Genomic DNA, 23,601 nt, shown 5'->3' with positions numbered 1-23,601 from the left:
CTCAGTGACCCAGAATTAGTAAAGTTTGACTACATTTATTTCAGAAGCATTTTGACTGTAGAGCAGTGCAATTAAAAAGTGGAAATGTAAAACAAGGTTAAATAGATTATTTAAATTTAGGTTTCCTGGTTGCTGTTTTAAATCATAACTGGTGATTTAAATAACTGAACTTTAAACTTGATTAATTTTAAGTTAATTTATTCACTTAAAACTTTACGCATGACAGAAACAGTTTTGTGCAGGGTGGGAGAGGGTGTATGGGTACTAGGGTAGGAATATGGCAAGGCTGGGTTATAGCAGATTTGATCTCTGCCATACCTAATTCTACTTTGTTTTTAGAGACCTTCCTTTTATAGTTCTAAGTTCTAGTGACAAGCAGCTAAGAATCAGGGACCACAAACGTCTCCCTGATCACTCTCCATCTCCACTGTACACAAGTTCTGTTCAGATGGGGTGTTGAATTTACACTTAAGTCTTTTAGAGATGGACACATTTATATTCTCATAAGTATTAATTTGGCTAGTATTCCAGAAAATGTGAAGTATCAAAGGCAGTGGTTCCTAAAGTGCTTGAGCCCATGGGACTTTTTTTTTTTTTTTTTTTTTTTCCAAATGCATTTGTTTTTTTCCCTTTTTTAAATCAAATTGAGCTCTCATGCCTCCCTCCCCTTTTAAACTTCATAGATTCCAAGGCCAGAAAGGAGCGAGTTATATCTGGCACTGATGTGATCATCTAGTCTGACTCTTGTATAACACAGAAAGACCTCAAAGCCATAGAATGTCCTCAGAATAATTCCTAGAGCATATCTTTTAGAAAAATATTCAGTCTTGATTTTGAAATTTCCTATAAACATGACCTTTGGTGAATTGTTCCAATTGTTAACTACCTTCATCGATTAAAAAAAATTACACTTTATTTCCAATCTGAGTTTGTCTAGCTTCAGCTTCCAGCCATTGGATAGTCTGCTATATTGAGGGGAGCCCATTATCAAATATTAGTTCCCCATGTAGGTAGTTATGGACTATGATCAAGTCACAGCCTAGCTTTCTCATTCTTAGGGCTGGTCTACACTACCGCTGTAAGTTCATCTAAGTCACACTAGTTCAGTTACATAAATTCCGTAACTGAGTGCGACATAACATAGGTTGATTTAGAACGGTGTTTACCGCACACTACGTCGACAGGAAACACTCTTCCGTCGACGTAGCTTCCGCCTTTTGCGGAGGTGGAGTAAAGCCGTCAACGGGAGAGTGCTCTCCCATTTACTTAGAGGGTCTTCAGCAGACCTGCTAAATCAACACCACTGCATCCATCGCAGCAGTGTGATTTACTCAGTAGACATGGCCTTAAGCTAAATAGTGTGAGCTCCTTGACTCTATCACTGTAAGGCATGCTTTCTAATCCTTCAGTCATTCTCTGGTTCTTCTCTGAATCCTCTTGGATTGTAGATACAAGAACTGGACACAATATTGTAGTAGTGCTCTCACCATGCCAAATATCACTTGCTGCTACTTTGGAGAACTGAAACTGTGATAGACTAGCCAGGTGCAAGTTATCCTTGTAAACTGCTTTTGGCCAGCCTCAGAATAATTTAATATAATTTGCAGGGAAGGAAAAATAGGACAAAGTTTCTGTAAAAGTGCCTTGGACTATCAGCATAGAAATGTTTAACTTCATTCCACTTGATGGATTTCAAAGGTAAAATCCTTCTCAGAAGGACTAGAGAAATTAATTGAAACTACTATACGAAGTATGACTATTAGAGAACAATACTTTAAGATGCCTTCTGTGTTCTTCTGCTATGGTTAAAAAAGTCTTACTGTACTTCAAATGTTAGTGATCTCTGCTGAAATTTTTGATCACAAAAGGATTACACTTAGGTAATTTTTCTGTAAATTAGGCTAACACACTTTGTATTTTAATAAATATGAGAGTTGGTAATTAGGTACGTCATTTAGTTCTGAGCTTTTATAAACACTCTTTTCCAGTCTTGGAAGTGGCTCTATTAAGTGAGCACAAATATACATTAGGATTTGAGTAGAAGGGTATTGTATTACTCTGTTGCCACTTAGTTTTCTGCTTTAAATTTTTATATACAAAATATTGAGATTTTTGTAAAAGTTAGCATTCAGATGTGTGGCAGGTGAGATGGGGTAAAGAGTTGAGGGTTGGAGAGTGGAGTGAACAACAATTGAGTTTATCAACAAGAAGGTGTAAGTGGGGAAATGTGGGAGGCTAAGTGATAGGAGTTGTGGACATTGAGTTATTGAAAGGGTGGAGATGTTGAGAGGCAAGTAGGTGATGTTTCAGGAGATGAGAGGGGGGAACTTGGTTACAGAGAGATGAGAGAAGAAGCAATATTTTGCAAAGACAGAGCTGAGTGAATGGAATTATTGGTGGGTGGGAGGGTTGACCCAGGTTAAAAGTCAAACAAGGAAGTGAGACGGGAGGCTCAGATGGGCTGCCAGCATGGAAGCTGCTGAGGATAAACATCAGCGTTTGTGATGGAAGGGAGAGCTAGATGTCAGTATTTGAGAAGTAGGTGAGTGTGAAGAAGTCAGGTGGGCAGGAGATAGGATGTAGTCATTGGGGCAAGTGGAGAGGTTAGAGAAGGAGAGCAGATGAGAAACTTATTCATAGGAGCAGGAGGAGAGAGTTGAAGGGGGAATGTCTCATCATATTTTGGTCCATGTTCTCTTGAAATAAATTGGCACGATCCTGGCAGGCAGGGGAGGGTTTGAGATATTGTCAAAGGAGCAAAAAGGCAGCTGGGTTGTGATCCTGAGATTCAATTTAGCTGGAGAAATACAGTTGTTTAGCTTGGAAGATAGCAAAACTGAAGGGTGGAAGTTGGTCTGGTCATAGGATTTTCACCAGAGATTTTCTACAGCAGAAGAACAGGAATATAGGAAGTGGATGTTGGGGGTGAGCGAGAGATTGTTGGAGTTGGAAGGCGGACCTCACAATAAAAGAGAGGAACAGAAATGTCAAGAGTGGAGTGAGGAATGGAGAGAATAAACAACCATATCAATGGAAGAAAAGCGTAGAGAGGACTGAAAACAGATAAGAAATCCTGAATGCTGATAGACTAAAAGTCATGGGAAGGCCAAGAGACAGGGCACGAGGGAGGGGGCTGATGGTTGATGTTGAAGAGAACAGGTGATGGTTGGGGGAGGAAGGAAATGAGAAACAGCAAGATCAAAGGAGAGGGCAAGTGCTTGGTTAAGACCAAGTCAGGTGAATGGCTCTTTTGGTAAGTGGGAGAGTTGAACAAGGGCTGCAGGTTAAATTAAGACTATAGGGCAAGGAAACATGCAGCTAAGGGGTCAGATAGGTCATCAACATGGATGTTGAAACTACTGAGGCTGATTGTGGGTGGTTGTGAGGAGAGGAACTGAGAAATCCAGGAGTTGAAATCAGAGAGGACAGCTGATGGGGAGGAATTGGATGGATAGTAGATGATGACAAGATGGAGCGGGAAGAATAGACTGTAGTGCTGTTCAGAAGAGAGTGGGAAGGAGGTGGAGTGGGAGGGGTTGGAAACAGCAGGAATTGGAGAGGAGAAGCCCCACACTCCCACCACAGTTTGATCCAGGGCATGGAGTATGAGAGAAGGAGATGCTTTGTAAGAGAGGGCAGCTGCAGAGGCAATATCAGACAAAGGGATCCAGGTCTCTTTGAGAGCCAGGGCCTGGCGGGAGCAAGATTTGAAGTCATAGATGAGAGGGTTTTTTTAAGAAATGGGAGTAAACATTTCAGAGACAGCAAGAGAAATGCAAGGGTGAAGGAGGATGGGTATGAGGTTACGAACAGAGGCAGGAGAAGGGCAGACTTGGTGGAGAGGGATGGGGAATGAGGCAATGTCACCAGAGGTCAGGAAGAGGTGGCAGAAGGTGTGGATGTGGCATCTAGATTTGTGCTGGTGGGTCATCAGAGCCTTGGGTGAGTGGCAGATGGACAAGGGCGAATACATACAACAACAAAAAAAAAAAAATAGGAAAATGATTTGAAGGTACACTAGTAGGTACCCTTAGGTAGCTGGAGTCATGGCCGATCTGAACCCACCTCTCAGACAAGGAGATATGGCCAGGCTGATCCACTTGAAAGATCTAAGTGCGGAGGGGCACTCCAGGGTAGGGACTGGTTTCTGGCACTGGCAGAAGTTCCCCCTGAGGTAGCCTGACTGTGGTGTGATGTGATTTTCATTGAGATTGAGCAGGTATTTCAGATTAATTTACTGAAGTTCTTGTATTTAATTTTATAATCTATACTGTACAAAATGCAATTGTTTAGATATAAAATAATAAATATTTTGTTTTGTGTTCTCTAATTTCCCCAGGTATATGTGGAATTTGATGACCTTGAATGGGAAAAGCGAGAGTGGGTTAAGGTTTATGAAGATTTTGCAGCCTTCTTGGTGGAGTACCAGCTGGTCTGGGCAAAAAGAAAGGACCCTAGCCAGACTCAGGGATCAAAGATCAAACAAATTCAATGGCCTGCATTGGTAAGATATTTGAACTGTCATTTTAAGTTGTTAAACACATAATGTTACTAAGAGATAGTTTAATTTATTGTAATTACCTTGATGTTGGAAGTTAGTTGTTTTCTTGTCTGTCAGTCTTGACTCCGCTGGTCGAGCAAGCTCATGTGAAAGGATGGGGATTCCGTGATACTAGTCATTCATTTTAATTTAATTTTTGAGGTGATGCAGACCATGATAAGTTTAGTATCTCCTAGTGATTATAATAAAACTGATAACACCTCTCACAGTCAGAGCAGTTTGTGTTAATTAAACTAGTAGTACCATGTTGCACTGGTACAGAGAGATTGGAGTTGGGTTAACATCTTGCATCCCAGAGCTTGTCACTAAGGAGGGCTGAGGAGGCAGTGTAATTCGAATGGAAATAGCAGCATACCTAGGAGTTGTGTCAAGACCCGTAGAGATGACAGGTGAGTATAGACCCATTGAATCAGTGATAAAATAGTCAGTTGCCTTTTCTCTGAGGTGAGAACTGTATTCCTCTGGGTAACTGGAGTGACACTCAGATGCTGAAGCAGCTGAGAGGGTTAAAGATGGCTTTTTAACCCTGTTTACTTAGAAAGCTGTGATGAGGATCTGATGAGGTCATCTAAAAGAGGGGCAGACATAGATCCGTGTCTTCCTCAGAGAAGCTGCTAACACATCCAGGATTTTCCTAAAGACCCAAGTTGAGCCCAATTGGGAGAATCTTGTATTGAAAATGTTTTCCATAGTAATAGAAGTGTAGAAATCTCCTGTAACTTCTCAGACTGGAATGTGAAAGAAGAACTCCAACAAGCGTATCAATACCACGAGTCTTGGGGATGCTTATTCATGATATGATAGTGATTTTAGTGTCTCCATCTGGAATGTCAGTCTTATGGTGAAATTGTTGAGTGACCTGTGATCTAAGATGGCCTCAAATCTCCATTCTTCTGTGGAACCATAATGAATATGTTCTATAAAACCTTTGTGTTGATGGGGCAGGCTCTATTATCTCAGTATTGATGAGGTGGGAAATTCTTATGGTTTTTCCCTTGTTTTGTCCATGTAAGTCAGTGCGCAAGCTCACCAGCCAGGGAAAGTAGAGTAAACCTCCCAACAATCATTTAGTCCATGTCACTTTCTTCAGGGCTGACTTTATTATTCCCAAAAGATTCAAAAAGCTCAAAATATTATAAATACTGGGTGCAGGAGGCCTGTCCCACTTTCCAATGTCTGGTAAGGGAGAGCGCACACCTGTTCCTTTATGCCTCCTGTCAGATCTACAGGGAGGAACCTCCCTTGGGGACTTACCTCAACTCTCATCTAAAAGCATTCTTTATACAGTATTCAGGAGGCATTCATGTGGTTCTAAATCAGCTGCCTCTTCATCATGTGCCCTGTTAAGCAGTTGCTGGAAGTTGTAGATTCCAGTCTTAAAGTTCAAGCCTTGTAACATGTTGGGAAGTGCATATGCACCCAAGGACCAGCAACCTAGTCAAGATGAAGCAACTTAAATGGGGAATTCTGTATGGGGTAAAATCTCTAAAGCCAACTCCTCCTTCCCACAGATCAGGTAATCTCCTTGAAGTTAAGTGTCCTGTAGTTGTAGGGAATGCTTGAAGCGGAATGTATTTCCAGATTACCACTGCCTCGAGTTTCATGCCTCCCTAGTTGAAACAAGACCTTTTTGTTTTGCCTGGTGTTAAGTTTTTGGCCTTTAGAAAATTAGTAGTTTTGACTTGGCTAGATGATTGTATGGTTTTCTTCCGTTCTTGGCTGTGGCCATCATTTTGTGCATGTGTTCACCACACTAATTCCCCTTATGGCCTCCTCTCCATCCCAAGTACTTTGGGTCCTCACATGCAGCCTTAATCACATTGTCAAAGGGAGGACGGGAAAGGACACAGTATTTCTTGTTGAGTTTAACTGAAATGTTTGTCTGGGACACCTATTTTTGTCTGCCTCCTGAGTCATCTGTGTGGTGTAGAAGCAGTTTTAGATCTGCTAGCACTCTCTAAAGTATTTGATCAAATAGGTGTTATGGGAGCAGCTTCTCATTGGACCGAGTATCAGAGGGGTAGCCATGTTAGCCTGTATCCACATAAACGATGAGGAGTCTGGTGGCACCTTAAAGACTAACAGAGGAAACTCCATGCATCTGAAGAAGTGGGTTTTTTACCCACGAAAGGTTATGCCCAAATAAATCTTAGTCTTTAAAGTGTCACCAGATTCCTCGTCTTCTCATTGGAGGTTTTTCAGCTTTGGCTTGGTCTAGTTGAGCTAGCTAAGGAGCAGGAAGGGGCCTTCTTTCTTCCATTCTTCATAAACATTTTTGTTTTCATTGGCTTATGTTTTCTGGATCTGTAGTCAGGTGATGAGTCTGAGAAGGAAGACTTGACTGACAAAGGTGAAGTTGCCCTTCTATTTTCTTTCTCTTTTGCTTTCTTTCTGCCAAAGGAGAATTTTCTTCCACACCAGTTAGTTTCTGGTTTAGGTATTCAGAGTTTAAGTATTTTGTTTTTTAACCCCGTCTCAGATAATTTTAGAACAGCATTTCTCAAACAGGGGTCCGTGGATCCCTGGGGGTCTGCAAGGGAACTCCAAGGGGTCCATGGGCCCCGCTCATCAAATTCTCCCCTCCCTCCCAGCGCCTCCTGCATGCAGGGGGGAGGAGAGGGGATGGGGACGCTCGTGAGAGGGGGCGGAAAGAGGTGGGGAAGAAGAGGGGTAGGGGTGGAGCGGGGGCAGGAAGAGGTGGGGAAGGGGTGGAGTGGGGGTGGTGCCTGGGGCTGAGCAGGGGGGGTTTGGGGGTCTGCAGCAAAATTTTAAATGAAAATGAGGGTCCTCAGGTTACTAAAGTTTGAGAACCCCTATTTTAGAGAGCTTTTCTTTCTCTTTAGGGCCCTTTTTTCTTTAACATGGTTATTTTCCTTTGACTTCTCCTTGCCTTTGGAGGTTTAGGGTGGATGGGGAAGATTTCTAATGATTTCTCATTCTCCTTGATTGGGAATTGCAAGCTTGATCCATAAAGGAAAAAAAAATTGGAGTTCACAGTCCCTGGTTCAGGACTGTTTAGAATGAGGGCTTTCTTTGACCATGATGCAGAGAAGTAGTATATATCTTGCCTGTCTGAACTGCTATTATGTTGCTCAGGGGAGTGTTATAGAAGCTTGTTGGGAACTTGACCTACCTATTATCTGGGAATTTTGTGCTCCTCTTATTGAAGGCTGCAGAGTGATGTAACCACCGTAACTCCAAAATGTGTGTGTGTATGTGTAATCAAACATTGCTCCGTTTAGCATACCTGAGCCACAGTCTGAGGGCAAGCGGGGAGAATGCTGCTCCAGCAATAATTTTACCTTGGGACCTGAAGAATTCCCTAAAAAGGCCAAACCATTGTCCCATTCTTCCCATTCTCCTCCATAGGTAATCCAAATTTGAGGAGAATTTTAAAGTAATTTAGAGAATTTTAAAAGTGAGTCAGGAGGATGGTTAGCTGGCCCTGACTCAAGTCAGGCAGAACATTAGAGTGGGGGAGTAATGGGAAGAGCTTGTGAAATGTATCAGCAGCCCTATTAAGGAAGTATCTGCTATTTGCAAATTAAATCCCGAACTTGGCTATGTTAAATCTAGCTTTGCTTCTGAATGACCAGATAGCAGTGATGGCCACTAGATGCTTTCATGCTTTGCAAGAAGAGTGCAACCTCTTCTCAGACCTTTCCATAGTTGTTGTTACACACACAAATACTAAGTCAAACACTCACGTTAGGAAATGCCAGAATTAAGGTTGTGTGTGCAGTCTTAATTCAGCCTTTTTATGCATATGCATTACACTAGTCTTTAATTGCATGATCACATACCATTTCCCCCCCCCCAGGACCCTTCAGTGCTGACTTAATGAACAGCTATTCAAAATTTTGTCCCCTTTTCATGGTTCAGTGTATGGCACCACATCTTATTTCCCGCATACTGTTCAAACCCTGCTCTGACCAGAATTGTTAATTTTCTCATGGGCTTTTCTGTGTTGCTCATCACAGTAGTATCTGACTGCTTCATAAATTCTAATGCATTTATTTTCACAGTGTCCCTGTAAGGCGAGGTGCTGCTGTTATCCCCATTTTACAGATGGGGATTTGAAGCATAGAGAAATCAAAGTCAAAAGTGTCCAGTAATTTTGGTTGCTGAATTTGAGACACCTAGGACCTGATTTTTCAGAGTTTATAGCATTGTATAGCACTTTATATGTTCAAAACACATATCCCATTGACTTCAGTTGCTTTGTTAGTGCTCAGCACTTCTGTAAAGCAGATCCCAGGGTTTCAAGTTAGATACTCGGAACATACAATTAGTCGCCAGTGGTGAACATCCTGACCATAGGCTATTGCTGCACTACAGAGATTACAGCAACTGCTGTATTGCTGCTAATGCAGATGTTCTAAGTTAACAGGAGAGAGAGCTCTCCCATCCACTTAATTACTCCAACCCCCATGAGCAGCGGTAGCTTCTACTACCAACATAGCGCTGTCCACACAGGTGCTTACATTGGTATAACTTACGTCGCTCAGGCTTATTCACACCTCTGAGTGACGTAACTTATACTGATGGCTAAATCCTGTGCCCCAATGAGTGGAGGCAGGGGGAGGAGTCCTGGGGAGTGATGCAAAAATAGCAGAAAGGTATCTGGGATCAAGAACATAGATTCAATTAAGTTGGTGAAGTAGAGTTGTTTAGTTAGGAAGATGGCTGAACTGAATAAGGAGACAACTAACCTTTAGTAGAGGAAGTTAGCCAGGTTCATGGGATCTCTGCCAGACATCTTGTGTGTGGATAATTAATTACTAGAGAGGAATGGTACATTTTTGCTTTTTTTGCAAATATTTGTTGACAGCAGAGGAATAGTTAGACTTACAAATCTTGGATTCTATTCTAGGCTCTGGTGGGGAGTGTACTTTAGTGGGTACACTCTTTTCTGCCCATTTTCCCAAGTAGTAGTAGTAGATTTAAAGGAAGTTGGACTCTGCCAAGCTGGAAAGTTAAATTGGAAACTCTAAATAATAACTAACCGATAGATCAGGGAACTATGCTACAAAAACCTTGACAATAGTTAAGCTCATCATGAAACCCTCATCATGGACTAGGACCCCACTGTGGTAGCTGCTATACAAACACAGAACAGAAAGACCGTCCCTATCCCAAGGAGCTTCCAATCTATAAGACAACAGGATAAAAATTGATACAGACAGATGAGAGAGTACAAGCAAACAGTGAGGCAATATTGGTTGGCATGATAGTGGTCTCTTCACGGTAGCAGCCTAACTATTGTCAAGGTTTTTGTAGCATAGTTCCCTGATCTATCGGTTAGTTATTATTTAGAGTTTCCAATTTAACTTTCCAGCTTGGCAGAGTCCAACTTCCTTTAAATCAGACATGGAGTTATTACTATGCGGAGGGCCCTGTGCACACGGGAGAGAAACTCACTGAGGAAAGATTTTTGAATCTGTAATGTAGTTTTCAGTTGTATTAGCACTGTAGCAGTGTGCAGACTCACCCCTGTGGCACCTCCTGCTGGTCGTCTCGGGAATTAGCTCATTTCCAGCCTTGGAGAGCCCATTGCACGCCGGTGTCCCACTGCTGCTTGGCCCCAGTGTCCCTCCCGGACTCGGTGCCCTGTTGTCTGGGGTGCTGCCCCCTGGCAGTAACCCCTCACAGCTCTGGGTCTCCCCCTCCCAGGGGAACCCCCACCCGCTATCCCCACTTCGCCTCAGTGTTAGGCTACTGCCCAGTCTCTATCTAGCCCCCATTCACTGGGGCAGACTGCAGTATAAGCCACTGATCACAGGCAAAGGGGTTTGGACCTGCTGCCTCTGGCTGCCCTCTGCAACTCAGTACCTAATAGGCCTTACCAGGCTTGCAGCCTGGGGCTTTCCTAGGCCGGAGCTCCCCGGCTCCCTTGACCTTTCCCCAGCCCTGCTCCACTCTAGGCACTTGGATAAGCTCCCTGCAGCCAGGCCCTTCTCTCTCTGAATGCACAGAGAGACCTCTCCTGGGCCTCTGGCTCACAGCCTTTTATAGGGACCAGCTGGGCCTGATTGGGGCATAGCCCAGCTGTGGCTACTTCCCCAATCAGCCTAGTTTTTCCCTGCCACAGCCCTCTCCCTGGCTGTTTTAAGCCCTTCAGGGCAGGAGCGGGTGTCCACCCCGCTACAAGCACATTTAGCAATATCACAAAAACTACAAACCAGCAAAGTAGACTAAGGTGGTACACAATGTGTAGCACAATATTGTCTGAGTGGTGAGCACTGGAAGCATTTGAGTTAGACCACCCTTCATTTGAACAAGAGGGCACCATTAATAGGACGACTTTGTGAAGGCCACTTGACTTCTGAATTTGACAGTCTGGATTTGTTAATATTTCAGTCATTCTGCAAATCCCACCTCTCCTTGAAGGTATTTGAGGAGGCAGGATTGGTTGATGGACTGTTAAACTGGGTTTGTGGGGGGAAAAAATTGATCCGTTAATATGTCTGATTAGTATATTTTCTACTAGATTTGTTTTTATTTTGTGAAGTGCCAAGAGTTTAATACTACACATGTTTAAAAAATAAATAAATAAAACTGCTTCAAAGGTTTTGCCATAAATTTGGTATGAGTTCACATACTCTTGGAATATATCAAACTCATAATCTGAGTGTTGATTTAATGTTTCAGTCTGGTCCATGGGCCGAAGTACAATTTTGGCTTTCTAGAGATGTTTTGCATACTTGTCTGACTGCAGAAAGTTTCTGTTCAGTTAACAAAGTTAAATATTGCATGTAAAGACAATTAAGCACATTTTAAAAAGTGAATGCATTATGTAACGTCTTTCCCTCTATATGTGAACTTACCCTCATGCATTCCCTCTCCTCTTGATCTGCTCCTTATATGCATATGTATGTGCACACAACTTTGTAAATACCTTGCTGCCCCCCCCACCCCTCCCCAAAAAAAGAAACCCCAAAACACACATTAGGCATTTTTCTTATCCTGCAGAAGCAGCATGAGAAGTTCTCTGATCTTGGCCTACTCCTTCAGAGTAGGTGGAGAAGGAGGAGGAAAAGAAGCCAATTCCTTTTGATCTTGGTGCTTCTGAGCTCAGCTGAAGAGGTGACAGCAAAGACTGGATTGGGGGAGAGAAGGAACTAGTCCCCTGAGATTGGTAGTGGCAATAGTAGGAATGAGAAGGAAGCAGTGCAGAAGAAAGAGCCACTCCCCTGCATCCCATGCTGCACACCATGGTGATATCAGGGTCTGCTTTGTGGGGAGGAAAAGGAGGCTGTCCCCTAAGAGTGGTCTTGGGGGGTTTGGAGAGATGCCACCTCTTTGATCCTTACTGTACAGGGCTCAGTGGTGTGGCAATAGCTCTCTGGCTGCTGCGCTAGGGAACAGGGAAAAGATGCTTATTTGCCTGTGCCCAATCAAGCATAAGCGCCTTCCTCAGCTCTTTGCACTTAGATCCTTCTCCTTTTGGCTCTTTGAATTGCAGATCAGTCAGCTGCTGGCCAGATTCTGTTGAAGACTGCAGTAATCTGCAGGCTGGATGAAAGTGTCCTGTGAGATGGATCTGGCCCATAGGTCATGGTGCTTGACACCTCCAACTCTTGTATGTCAGTTTTAAAACATCCAGTACAAATAGCTCTGGGCACTTCTTGCAAAATTAAAGAAACATACTATATTCTGTAAGTTTCAAGATTTAACACAATCAGTCATAATTCCCATAAATCCTCACACAATTCCCAGCAGGCTATTCAAGCAACATATAACCCACTCCCTCCACAAACAGTTGAGAGAAAAGGATTGTCTTTGCAAAAAGTCCGGTAGGCTAACTAACCTTGGCTTTGGTGGACCAAGCAGGGAAATGAATGATGAGAGAGAGAAGTAACAGAAGTGTTGTCTATTGCTACTGGCTCCTACTGTTTATATCTGGAATAGCGATAATCATGTCTGTTCCACATGTCTTTGTTTCCAATTTGTCTTTCTCTACTGGCAGTGCTCTTTACTGGGAAAGATCTTAAAAATGAGGTATTTAAAAACCTACTACCCCCAATATCCTAAACTGAAACACTTCAAGTGCTGATACCTGTGCATATTCTGCTGTTGGTACTCATGTGCTTGAGACCAGAGAATTCTAGCAAGTAGCATCCATTGGTCTGCTCCTGTGTTGTTGCTCTCCTTGTGCTCTGTGATGAGGTACAGACCAATGCCTCTCCAGTTCCTTTTTACCGCTACATGGCCTGAGTCAGAATATCTGGTGTCCAGACCTGATCATCTTAGATATGTTTTCTTGTAATTATTTCAAAGTTGATACAGTTAGTTGTTTTTGTTAGTAGTTTTAATAAGTTTAGATAGTAATTAGTTAGAATCGCCACCCTGGGGAATTCTCTGATCCACCAGCGTGAGACTGATGTTGTCCACAGGCTTCTGGGCTTTAAGAATTTCGTCTCCTGCCCCTGGTGCTGTTTCTCCTGCTTTGGGGAAGCTCATATCTCTGCTAAGTGCAGTATCTGACACAGCTTTCCCAGCTGAACGTGGTAGGTGAGAGCTCCCTGGCTTTGGAAACCCTAATGCGAATGCACCATGAGGTCCCAGTCAAATTCAGGCTGGGGAGACCCCTTCCCCCCGTACATTGGTCTGAGACTTCGAGGAGTGCACCTCATAGCTAGGTGTCAAATTCGGGAGTGGGAATGACTAGAGTGAACGACCCTTCAGCTGGGCCTTTTCAGGAGAGTAAGGGCATTCTCATAAGCATAAAAAATGGGTCCCCTCCTAGATCCCTTAAGAGAAGGGATCCCTCCATGACCGCATCTAGGTTGGCTAAGTCCTTGCACCCAGAACACAAGGTCCTCCGAAGTTTTGTCTCCTTGATAAGAAGGTGCATAGGAGCAAGGCTCCTTCAGTACCTCTCCCCACATAGTCATTGACACTATGGTACCAGCTGAGCTCTGGGAGATGAAGGACTGTGAACCATCGGTTCCAGTGATAACCATATAGTTGGAGGCTCCTTCACCAGTGGTACCGTCACAACCCCATAAAGAACTGCCAGTTATTAAGAGTTCCTTTATGATGACTCAAGTGGCATGAGGTGACAAGAGAGAGAGCCTCGTAGGGCTGCAGTATCCTACATCACTCCAGAGGATATCTTCATCCTGCCAGACCTGCAGTCTCCCCTCTTGTTAGTTCTAACTATGACCAGGGAGATTCAGACACATAGGAGAAGCCCATCTCCCATTCCATCCACTGGCTGCAGCTATCTGACAGTGGTACTAATGTCACACCAGTGGAATCAGACCCAACCTTTTCATCATTGGGAGAGTTGGACATACCAGTGGAACCATCTTTCCCTTCACCAAGGGAGTTGAGCCCAGGCAAGGGATTAAGAATCTCCTATTATGAGTTTTGTCCATCCATTCAGGTATCCCCTTTTAAGACCAATGATACCCAATGCCTTGGGGACCATCACAATCTACTTTTGACCCCCATGTTGGCTTTACTGGGGGCCATCAGACCTATATGCACAGTATCTGGAACCTATGTGATCCAGTAGGGAGTCTTACCATCCCTCTTTTCTAAAAGGCCATAAGAACTTCCTGAGTCATTGAAGAGGAGGAAGATGAACCGGATTGGCCAGAACCACCGATATCAACAGGTATTTAAATTTCTTCGCCTTGTGAGGCAGTTGCTCTTGCCTCGACAACCACACACAGTTCTAAGAGCTGCTTTGGAAAGTAAGGTAAGAGTTCCAAATCCCCTTAGAGGAGGTCCAGATCTCACAACACAAGTTCCTGGACATCTTATAGCCTACAGGATCTAGCCGAATAGCACTCCCAGTCACCAAGGCCATACTGGAACCAGCAAGAACTATGACACATGCCAACCACTTGTGCCCCTACCCCTTAGAGTACAGAAATGTGGAACTTTGTCCTGACTAAGGGAGTGGAATTCTTGTTCTCCCACCCTATCTCAAACTCCCTAGTCCTCCAAGCAGCCACAAAAAGGTTTGAACAATGCCACCCAGAGGCCATCCCTGCAGATAAGGAGGCCAAATGTTTAGGCCTTATGTGGGGAAAGTCTACTATTTAGAATTTCCAACTACCACTTGCTTCTGGCAAAATACAAGTTTTTGAATTATCCTAAGTTCCTGGACTTTAAAGACAAATTACCCCCAGGAGGATCATGGAATCATAGGATGGGAAGGGACCTCGAGAGGTCATTTAGTCCAGTTCCTTGCACTCATGGCAGGACTAAGTATTATCTAGACCATCCCTGACAGGTGTTTGTCTAACCTGCTCTTAAAAATCTCCAATGATGGAGATTCCACAACCTCCCTAGGCAATTTATTCCAGCGCTTAACCACCCTGACAGTTAGGAAGTTTTTCCTAATGTCCAACCTAAACTTCCCTTGCTGCAATTTAAGCCCATTGCTTCTTGTCCTATCCTCAGAGGTTAAGGACAACAATTTTTCTCCCTCCTCCTTTTAACAGCCTTTTATGTACTTGAAACCTGTTATCATGTCCCCTCTGTGTTCTGTTTTGGAACAAACCCAATGTTTTCAATCTTCATTCATAGGTCATGTTTTCTAGACCTTTAATAATTTTTGTTGCTCTTCTCTGGACTCTCCAGTTTGTCCACGTCCTTCCTGAAATGTGGCACCCAGAACGGGGGACAATACTCCAGTTGAGGCCTAATCAGCGCAGAGTAGAGCAGAAGAATTACTTCTCGTTTCTTGCTTACAACACTCCTGCTAATGCATCCCAGAATGATGTTCGCTTTTTTTTGCAACAGTGTTACACTGTTGACTCATATCCCAGATCCTTTTCCGCAGTACTCCTTCCTAGGCAGTCATTTCCCATGTTGTATGTGTGCAACTGATTGTTCCTTCCTAAATTCCTAAAGAGAATTATACCAGATGATCACAATTCTTAGAACAATATAAGATACAAATCGGGATGCCCATTTAGACAGTCCTTTAAATGGAAGGACAGATGTATCTATCTCAGACCCAAAAGAAGGGAAACAGGTACTCATGGACATGGGGATAGGCAAATCAGCTCAAGAACAATCTGAACAGGATCAAAGCCATCAGTCCTAAAAAGTCACCAAGAAATCCTGCACATGAGTGTGATCAAAGAGAGCCAGAATGGTTCAAAAAGATGCATCATCAGGACAACAGGACAGACATGAGAGCCCAAGAAACTGTCTGGATCCAGAAGAAAAAGATTAGTATATGGGGTAAACACTGCAATAAATGATGTACGCTATATCCAGGTAGTTATAAGAATAAAGGGATATAGTTAAATTGAGACTGGCTGTCTAGCAGCCAGGATCTTTTATGTGGATACAGTCTACTTAGTGGGTATAAAATTATAATTAAATTGATGTTGTGTTTATGTATTATAAACACATTTAATAATGAAGTAGCAGGAGATGCAGATCTCCCCTATTGAAGAAAGTTTGATTTTGAAGTTCTACATTTTAATGTTTTTGTGAGAATCATTTGTGGGAGGACAGCTTTAAGAATAAGTGAACTGAAAGATGGTATAATCTCATAATGCCTGATGTTATATAGATATTTGATAAGATTAGATGAGATTTGTTTCTTTTAAGAATTAAAAGCAAACCCTTCAGCAGATAACTAACACACCCAGGGAGGAAGTAAGGAGAGTTCGGGTTCCTACAGCTAGAGGGGATTGGGTAACAATGCGGGAAATGAATAGAAAGGGAGGGAAATGGGATAAGAGAACAAAAACAGGTGTTAAATATTGTTTTTTTTTTTAGAAAAAAAAATTAATTAAAAACCTAGGGCTCAGAATTTAAAAATTTATGGTAAATCAGACTCAGCATCAGGGTACAACAATATAAGTATTAAAAAAAAAAGGACAAGCAATATATGTGAGGTTTAACATGATTGTGTGTATGATGGGATCTCTGTCTAAACATGTCTTTAAAGAAAAGGTAAAGATGTAACGTAATGTGGCTGCTTTTAACAAGGGGTAATGTTCTGTCTGAGTGCAGACATAGTATTCAGGGATAAGTTTAGTTGAGGGGAAGTTAATGTTAAGGGGATGAACAATCCAGTAAAAAGGAAATGAGTATTTTGCTTACAACAAAAGGATTTTCTTAATATCTATTTCAAGAAACGCCCTTGAGGAAAAATGCTAAATACCCGATTCTTCTTTGATGCCCCAGTGGGTGCTCCACTTTAAGTGCGTGTGCCTTCAGATGCCTTTAATTGGAGATTTTCGGTAGTAATGTCCATCTGGGCCGCACATGCACAGGAATCGTCTTGCGGTGTCGTTGGCACCTCATCCAGCACGCGCGTGACCCTACACCAGCACCACCCCTGTTCCTACTCAACCGTCCTCGGCCTGAGATGGAGCTCCATGGTGGTGTCCTAATGTCCTTCAACAACGATAACCAATTAAATTAGTAGAGTTTAGCAGTTAAATAGCGTAGTTAGTATTAGAATACCTAGTTAGCGCCTAAGTTAAAAAAAATCTTTTCATTGTTAACTTCTTCTGTAGCGTGAAACCTATCCCCGCTACAAAATGCTTGGTTCTCCAGAATTTAAGAGATGCAGTTCATGCCGCAAAGCCATGCCTGTCTCCGATGGGCATTCGCTCTGTGTCTGTTGCCCTGGGGAGTCGCACAACCCTCAGAAGTGCGCTCACTGTAGCAACCTAAAAGCCAGAGTCAGATGTGACAGAGACCTATGCCTAAAACTGATACTAATGCAAAAATCAGTTCAGCCAACCTCAGACATGGGACAGCAAATTTCTTCTTCAGGTGGCTCCCTGGGCACAGCCTCAACTACAGAGGGCAGACAGTCCTCCAAAAATATGAGGAAAAGAGCCACAACCTCCAGATGGAAAGAGACAGAAAAAGAAGTGGTCTCCAACCAGGTTGCTGTCCCTGGTGCTGACCTCCACAAGAATGAGCATGTTTGATGATCTGGGCACTTCCAGCACTGTCCGCACCGGGACCTCTGCTGAGCCCCACCGCAAGGAGAAGGAGTTGAGGCTCAAACGTGCCTCCTCCTCAGCAGCACTGTCCACCTGGTGAGAGAGACAGTGCTGAGGCCATCGTCATTGGTCATGCCGCTGCCACCAGCACTGAGAACTCTGTTGGCACCAAATGACAGACCCAAGATGGCACCGACCACTCTGATCAAGACGACACATAAGCCATTGACACAGACACCAGTACCATATAAATCAATGGCATCGACACCGATGGTACTGAAATCGACAATACTGCAGCAATTCTTACAACAGAAAGACATTGCGATCTCCTCGGTACTGCGGTCACCCCTGTTCGGCACCAATGGTTCACCTGAGCGTGCTAATATACAGCAAACAGTATCGCCTATTGCCCCACCTATATTGAGCGATAAGGACAATGATCAGGACGAAAGTCTCTTTTCGTCTCAACACTCTTGACTCATTGAACGGAGGCCACTTTGGGGACCCCTGACACCCAAAATCCAGTACAGACAAGATGTATAACCTTGATATGAGCAGCCTTGGATGTTCTCACCTATGCTCTTCCCGATGCAATGGGATCCTTGAGCAGCATATAGGGCTCATACTAGACCCACGACTCCAACCAGGAGCAAAATCTGGTCACCCCCTCACCATCCCCTAGCCAGGAGACTTCAGAGGTAGTGGAGGACACAGAAGAAGGGAGAGAAGGCACAGACCAAGAGGTCACATCACCTGCACACAATTCATTGTCATCCCCAGATGAAGCCGTAATGCCACCACTTCCTACCACATCTGATGACTTCAAACAATTCCAAGAACTATTTAAATGAGTAGCCATCAACCAAAATATCCCACTGGAGGAGGTGCAGGAAAACCAGTATAATTGTTATACATCCTCCACACGTCTTCATCCTCTAAGGTAGCTCTCACGATAAATGATGTCATCATAGAACTGTGGGAGACTATTTGGCAAACACTGGTGATGGTACCACCAACATGCAAAAGGGTGGGACAGAAAATATTACATCCCTGCCGATGGGATGGATATCCTGTTCTGTCACCCAGAATCCAACTCTCAAGTGGTCTAAGCCACTAATCAACATTGCAAACAGCCTCAATACAGGTCCGCCCCTCAGGACAGGGACAGCAAAAGGCTTGATCTTTTCAGTCAAAGTGTATTCCTCAGCAACACTGCAATGTCGAGTCACCAACTACACTGCTCTCCTAACTAAATAAAATCACGACAATTATGGCAAACTGCAAGACTTTGACAGCCTGCCAGAGGAGAAATGGTCACAGTTCAAGGCCATAATAACTGAAGGACAGCTGGTCACCAGAATGACATTACAAGCGTCTGTGGATATATCAGACACAGCGTCAAGAATAACAGCCACTGCCAGGGTGCTGCTTAGAGCCTCATGGCTTCAATCATCTGGTATTCCCAAAGAACTCCAGGTAAAAGTTGAGGACCTCCCTTTTGATAACAAAAAAACTCCTCTCCTGCAAAACAGATGAAGTTCTACACTCGATGAAGTTCTCGCAAGCAACCCTACGTACGCTAGGCATATACATACCACTTCCCAGAAGACGACGCTACCTACCATATCAAAGGCACAGGGAGACATCATTGCCCACAACAATGACAGTATGAACCTCAAAGAAACAAACAGCATCCACAAAGACTGAGAACACTCAAGACAGGCCTCAACATTGCAACCATCTTTCACTAAACAGTTTTAAAAATTGTTGAGGGTCTGAATGGCCTTCCCACTATACAGCGCCAGTACCAACTTCCAACCAGTGCTTTGGCCATTGACTTTGCCCATTTTACCATGTCTGGGAGTCAGTTACAATGGATCAATGGGTACTGGAGATCGTAAGATCGGGCTATGCCATCCCCTTTCTCTCCCACCCTCCAATCTCACCCCAGTCCCTCTTCAGAGACCCTTTTCACAAGCACCTCTTAAAACAGGAAGAAAACCATCTCCTACATTTAGGTGATGTGGAGCAAGTTCCCACACAATACAGAAGGAAGGGTTTTTACTTCCATTACTTGCTGATCCAGAAGAAAAATGGTGGATGGAGACCCATCTTAAATCTCAGAATGCTTAACAAATTTGTGTAAACTAAAGATACAAGATAGTCACACTGGCCATGCTAATACCAGTGCTAGAAAGGGGGGACTGGTTTTCAGCCCTCAACCTGCAAGATGCATATTTTCATATCACCGTACACCCCACTCAGACTATTTCTACAGTTCATAGTGGGGGGTGATTACTACCAATACAGAGTACTACCTTTTGGCCTGTCCACCGCCTGAGGCTTTTCCAAAACTCTTGAAGAAGTAGTGGCACACTTAAGAAAACAAGGGATAATGATCTTCCTGTACCTAGTCATAGATGACGGTCTACTGAAAGGTATGACTCAAAGAGAAACAACAGATACGATGCAAACACCATTACCCTGTTGCAGAACCTAGGGTTACAAATTAACAAAAATCAACCCTAGTTCCGTACAACTGGACTTCATTGAGGCACACCTTGACTCCACTCAGTCAGAACATCACTACCTAGGAACAGATTCGTGACACTGAGGGCTGTTGTTGACTACTGAGATGAAGTTGTTCAAACATTGGCACAAACCTGCTTACAAGAATTAGGTCACATGGTGGCCATGACATTTCTGATAAGTCACGAGACTACATATGTGCTGTCTACAAAGCTGGCAGAGCTCAGTATACATCCCCAGTGAACACAGCCTAAATAAGAGACTTAACAGTACCACCAAAAGTCTGTCTCCTTACAATGGCGGACAAAACCCGAGAATGTGTGCATGGGAATGTGTGCCTTTCGGCAGGATCCACCATCAATAATAATCACAATGGATGCTGATAGGCTGGGGGAGCCCCATTACTAGAGATATCAATCTACTAGAGCCACGTTCAGTATGTAATGCCTGCAGGCATTTCCTACCAATGATGAACGAGTCAATCTGGCTAATGGCCGACAGCATAGTATGTATGTTCTATATCAATTGCCTAGGAGGAGCTTGCTCCCACTCACTAGGCACTGAGGCCATGAAACTGTGGAACTGGTGCATACAAAACAAAGTAAATATCTCTGCCTCCTATCTCCCCGGATGCCAGAACACGATGGCGGATACACTAAGCAGACATTTTCTTTGAGGAACGCCAATGGGAAATAAACAGAGTCAATATTTCAACAATGTGGCTTCTCCCCGTCAACATATTTGAGTCATCACCAAACCCCAAGTGCCCACTCTTCTGCTCAAGAGCAGGACTGGGACCTCAATCACAGATGGATGCCTTTCTCATCATATGGGACATATCACTCATGTATACATTCTCACTGATCCCGCAAGTGATGCACAAATTATTTGTTGACAAGGCCTACTTCATACTGAGAATCTCAGTGGCCCAGAGAGACCTGGTACCTTTACCTGATGGGCATGGTGGTATGCACCCCACGAACTCTTCCACTTTAGGCGGATCTCCTCTCATAGGACAATGGCTGGACTCTCCACCCAAATCTGGAGAAACTTCACCTGAAAGGTTCCATTCTTGGTCGCAATCACCTCCGCTTGACAAGTTAGGGAGATGGGGCCCTTATGGCTGACCACCCCCTTATATCATATTCTTTAAAGACAAGGTCATGTTGAGACCACGTTCGAAATTCTTACCTAAAATATCAACATCTTTCCATATAAACCAACCCATACATCTCCCTACGTTTTAACTCCAACCACATGGGAACTCACAAGAGATTCTTACATATACTAGACATCAGGCAAGTGACAGCATTTTATTTAGACAGAACCAAGCCTTTCCGGAATTCCCCCCAGACTTTTTATTTCCACAACAGAATGCTTCAAGGGATGCACAAATATCCACACAGAGATTATCTAAATGGATCTCTATCTGTATCCAACTCTGTTATCGAATGAATAACACTGAACCCCCAGAAGGGATCAGTCCCACTCTACAGGCTCAATAGCAACGTCAATAGTAGTGTTGAACAACATACCGATAATAGACATATGCAGACCGGCTACCTGGGCCTCAGTGCACATGTTAAGGAACAATTCACAGTCACTCAAAACTCAAGATCAGATGCTATAATAGGCCTCACCATGCTCTCTTCAACTGCCCAAGCAAATCCGAAGCCCTTTTATCCACAATGGTCATTGCTTTACAATCCCCTGACATGGTGCACTCACAAGGACATCACTTGAAGAAGAAGAGAGGATTACTCACCCTGTGCAGTAATAGGTTCTTTGAGATGTCTCCTTGTGAGTGGTCCACTAACCATCCTTCTCCCCTCTGCTTTGGAGTTTGCAGTAAGGACTCTATGGTAGAGAAGGAACAGAGGGGGTCTGATCGCATGCATGCTAGATGAGGTACCAATGCTGCTGCAAGATGACTACTGCACACACGCGTCCAGACGGACACGACTACTGAAAATCTCTGATCAGTGGTTCTGGGATGCACCCACACCTGAAGTGGAGCATCCACAGGGACAAACATCTCAAAGAATCTGTTACTGCACAGGGTGAGTAATCCTCTTTCTTCATGGACACAACTACCATATATGTTTCAAGGGCAACCTAATAGTAGAGGGGTGGCAGTAATCACTTGTCTTTTATTGTCTCAGTACAACTCAGATGTATTTTAATTAACGTGTCCTTGAAAAGGTAGACTTCTCACCTTAGCTAATGTATATACTGCCAATCAAAGGCAACCTTTTTTGTAATCATTTTTTTTAGGGACTTAGGAAACTTTTTAAGGAAGGGGATATTATTTTGGCGGGGGTTGGGTGGGTTTAAAGAGGTGCTTAACCCCACCTTAGATTGATTGAATATACACAGAGAGCATTCAGAAGAAGTAAGTGCAAATTTGTTGCATCACTTAGAAAATGAGGATTTGGTGGAAGTCTGGGAGATGAATGCAGATGTCAGGGACTATACATAATATTTTGCTATTCATGGATCTTATTGCAGGATTCATATGACTTTTGTTTCTAGGACATGGGCTTATTTAGTCTAAAAAGCCAGTCTGGGAGTTATAACTTGGTCAGATCATGCCCCTGCATATATTAGATTAAAAGATTGGGATTCAGTGGAAGAACAAAGGACCTGGCACTTGAAAAGAATGTTGTTGTCTGACCCCCAGAGAATTCAAGAGCTGAAAGAAAACTTTCAGAAATGTATAGAAGAAAACGGTAAGGAGAAGGGTTCAATAAAAGTATCCTCTAGGATGCTGGAAAGGTGGTAATGAGGGGGATCTTCATAAATAAAGCAGCATACCTCAACAACAACCAAAAAAAAAAGAAAGAAAAAAAGAAAGAGGGAGTGCTCTTGAGTTTTGTTAAAGAAATTTTTGTTTTGGAAAGGAGACATTAATCTACAGGATCTAAAAGAGTGCATAAGAATATAAATGAGATAAGTGGGCACATTAACCTATTGAAAGCAGGTAAGACTGAGTAAACAGATGTACTAAACAAAAACAGACTTTTAGACAGAAAGTTAAAAAAGAAACAGGGTAAGTCAGCCATCCTTTTGACTAGCTATAAAAAGGGACTTCTCTGAAACTTCTACTAGCCTTTTCCGTATTTTGAAAGAGGCAAAAATTGTTCTTCCAAAAGAAAGAAGAGATCTTACCAATTGTGTATCATAGAAACCTATTTCTTTAATTAACATGGATGCTAAAATTTATGCCAAATTGATAGCAAACAGATTGCCATATTGCCCAAATATGTTCACCTGGACCAATCTGGGTTTGTTACAGGCAAGCATCATCTGGTAATATCAGAACTCTGAATTTGATTTGTAATATTGATTTTAGTAATTCTTCCTGTGTGCTGCTTTCTTCACATGCTGAGAGAAAGCCTTTGAGCAGCTGGAGTGGGAGTATTTCAGACAAATTTTAGTAAGGTTTGGTTTTGGAAATTAGTTTTGTAGGGGCATATCGGCCCTTGATAAATGAGGGGTGGGGTGGAAGGAGGAACTCCCTTTTATGGACACCCAGCCAGCCAGTTAGCAATAAAGTCCCTCTTGGTAGCTGTT

At 43.3% G+C, this 23,601-nt stretch overlaps 1 protein-coding gene across 2 annotated transcripts in view; it reads left to right on the top strand.

Annotated features, from left to right (window-relative positions):
• JMJD1C (jumonji domain containing 1C) overlaps positions 1-23,601 on the top strand; it is a 340,195-nt gene that overhangs the window by 100,560 nt on the left and 216,034 nt on the right. For both annotated transcript variants that reach the window (XM_054033944.1, XM_054033947.1), the window contains exon 2: positions 4,340-4,504. In XM_054033944.1, the coding sequence (XP_053889919.1) occupies positions 4,340-4,504 (165 nt within the window). The remainder of the gene's footprint in view (positions 1-4,339; positions 4,505-23,601) is intronic.

This window comes from Malaclemys terrapin, chromosome 7, assembly GCF_027887155.1.
Source record: "Malaclemys terrapin pileata isolate rMalTer1 chromosome 7, rMalTer1.hap1, whole genome shotgun sequence".
In the NCBI taxonomy this organism is placed as follows: Eukaryota; Metazoa; Chordata; order Testudines; family Emydidae; genus Malaclemys; species Malaclemys terrapin.
The sequence above is the reverse complement of the archived record's forward strand: the minus strand, read 5'-3'. Positions and strand labels throughout refer to the sequence as shown.